Raw genomic sequence first — 2,934 nt, 5'->3', positions numbered from 1 at the left:
ATTAGAATTAGTAGGTGATTAAGTCGTGCAGTGATTTGGGGAAGAAATAGCTAATTTTGATTTGGTTTTTGCCAGTAGAGTTTGGACGAGAACAGTAGACGCTAGACAGAGTTTATAGAGTAGTCCGGTGTAGGAACTAGACTAGTACGAGGTGTAAGTTGGTACGGGGAAAAAGATAAAAAGAAGACAACCAGGCCAGTAACGCTGAATATTTAGTTCAAGTTGGCATTCGGTCCTTGGTTAGCTTAAAGCGGGTCAAGAGGATGGGAAGAAATGATAGCAGGATCCTTTACTTGCCTACTAACTGTAACGTCGCTTAACTCATGTGCGTACGGGACCTGATTCGTAGAGGGGGTCAGAGGGTAGTTGAGTATTAAGTAAGGCGGCAGCAGTTTCACAGGTAAGGAATTTGTCTCAGACTGAGAGCATAGCTTAAAGATTGCGACCATCGTGTCAGCAAGAAGTAATCAATACGCGCCGAAAATTTGTGTATTTGTACCATTTTTCTTTTGATGTAATTATTGGCACAATAAAACAAACGTCATGATAAAATGTGTACAACAGTTACACAATGTAGTTTAGATACAGGAAAATTGGTGAATTAATGTGACAACGGATTACGGACATTACAAGCCGGATGGCCAACCACATGCATGCATGCGGTTGGAGTGGCGACGCCATCCTCAAACCTGACAATGGTGAATCTTACTCCCTCGAAGGCCACCGGTCTCCATTGGTGGGTGGCCAATCAATCCGACCGATTATTCTCAGACAAACGCGAAATGAGCACAACTAGGTATACGCAAATCTACACAGAGGCACAAGACGATTGGTTCAAGGGCATCGTGACAAGGTAACGAAACAAGCCTATTGGGGCGCTACTTTTCCACACATAGTCGGCATCACCCACACTGACTGGACAGTCTGTATGGCGTCGTTCAACGTCCTGCCCACCGTAATGGTGAGCTTATTGCGGATGGAGTTTAGCAACCAATGCGCGAACGTGAAATAACAACTTCATGCTGAATAAAATACTTGTTCAGGATAAGTCACTCCTTAGTCTTCCCTTCTAGAAATGCCGGATAAAATGCGGTGAGTGGCAGGTTAGGGTGCAGTGGGCAAAAATCTTCAAAATATGAAATACAAAACTTATTTTTCTGTGTCTACCGGCGGTTGACGGTAGAGACCTAAACCTAGTACTTAAGCTAGGCCCGGGAATCTGCAGTTCGCGATGCTGTTGATCACGCTGAGTGCAATTGTTATATGTCGATGTGTCACCTGTGGAATGGACGTCAATGATTCACTGAGGCTTGAGATGTATAGCGGTAAGCCGTCTGCGTGTCATTACCAATTCATATGCACACTGAAAGCGCGGCCGGTGCCTGCGTCAAGCGCGTCATATAGACCAGCGCCGAGGAGTACATGTCCATTCAACAAATTGACTTCTTTACATATTACCATTTCCTGGCTGAAACAGTCGCTGTCAGCGTGGCATGAGTGAGTGCAGTTATAATACCATAGAAATTGGGTCCGCTCGTGATGATACGCCGTATGCGTAGTCCTAATCTCCGCATCTTAAGTGGTAAAATGACTTCTGACAAAATGTGGCGAACCGTCACGCGGCCAAATAACATGAATCCCCGTAATCCGGAGGCAACTCGGGATTTTTCTCGGGACTGACATGGGAGAACCCGGGCGTTTGTGCTTGAATCCTCAAATTCATGAACTTCGACAGGTAGTATTTATGTGTACGGTGGGTAGTTGTTCTTTTATTCGGCAAAAGCAGTCTGGATGCCAGTAAATCGCTTCGATACAAATCCACTAATCCAACTGCTGTCTTCCAAATGGCTACATCCAACCTAATTGATTTCATCTGGGTTCTGTTCCCACGCTCAAAGCACACACGTTCTGAGCGTGGTCTACCGCAGTCATGGAGAAAGACCTGCCTACTACGCAGAGCCTGAATCCGTAAAATTACCACAGCGCACACTTGTTTCTATTAAACGACCACAGTGCCCATGGATTGAACCTCACTATGTTGGGTAGTATTAGCTAAGTCGTGCAACACATGGGCGCAAAAATGTAAGGATAACTCTCAGGTGTCGATCACGTCAGAAACCGTCATCAGTCGACACATCCCTAAGAAAAGTGTGTTTACGAAAATATTAAACCAGTGTCCCACCTGGCCACAGTGATCACTATGACTCCGCAGGGCCCATCGGTGAGCCATCCGGGGAGGACTTCTAGAGCCCGCTGCGCCACCTTTCACATCTCCGATCTCATCTCAACGACTCGTTTTTCAAACACACAGATGTGTCTAGCCTCAAAACGATGTGGAATTCTGAGAGATGACCTGTCTGAAAATAACTAGCCAGGTCGAATTCGCATACCGAAGGGGACTTGATGACTTCATCCCCATACACAATCCAAGAGACATCGTATCAGCTGGCGAGCAACTACTTGAAATACCACAGACAACCGCTGGACATCGGTTAGAGCCCAACTTTCTGAAGACCGACTACAACTAGTTCCGAGTGTGTACTTTTAGTTGAAGCGCTGAACTGTCACTGCCCTTCTAGCGACGAGAAGTGCACAAATGTTCTAGAAAAGCCTTCGTGTTGCTTGGCGAAGTGTGGCATCGTGTGTCACCTAGGTGGACTAAAAATGAAGATCTGGGTATCTGGCTGTCTTCTGTCATGGTCTTCGCACTCCGCAATGAAAGCGGCGCACAAGACGAACACCGTTATGCAGGTGGCCAAAAGCTTCTCTGCGCGACTGACGCTTACCAGTCTCAGAATGATGTGTGGTGTATATTTTAGGCTACTGGTGTAGTAAACTATCCAGGCGGCTCACTGCGACCCAAGACGTGGCCATAACCGTTTAACTTTTCTACGCGCAGCCACCAAGATCGTTGTTTTATTTTGGTCCATGACC

General features: G+C 46.4%; 1 protein-coding gene across 1 annotated transcript; it reads left to right on the top strand.

Annotated features, from left to right (window-relative positions):
• Nucleotides 1-653: 653 nt before the first annotated feature.
• On the top strand, nucleotides 654-857 carry T265_08632 (hypothetical protein; the record flags this gene model as incomplete). The annotated part of the gene is made up of 1 exon (XM_009174498.1): nucleotides 654-857. The coding sequence occupies one exon, from the start codon at nucleotides 654-656 to the stop codon at nucleotides 855-857; it is 204 nt and encodes a 67-aa protein (XP_009172762.1).
• Nucleotides 858-2,934: the final 2,077 nt, after the last annotated feature.

This window comes from Opisthorchis viverrini, assembly GCF_000715545.1.
Source record: "Opisthorchis viverrini unplaced genomic scaffold opera_v5_233, whole genome shotgun sequence".
Classification (NCBI taxonomy): domain Eukaryota; kingdom Metazoa; phylum Platyhelminthes; class Trematoda; order Opisthorchiida; family Opisthorchiidae; genus Opisthorchis; species Opisthorchis viverrini.
Note: the sequence above shows the minus strand (reverse complement) of the source record. Positions and strands in the feature narration are given on the sequence as shown.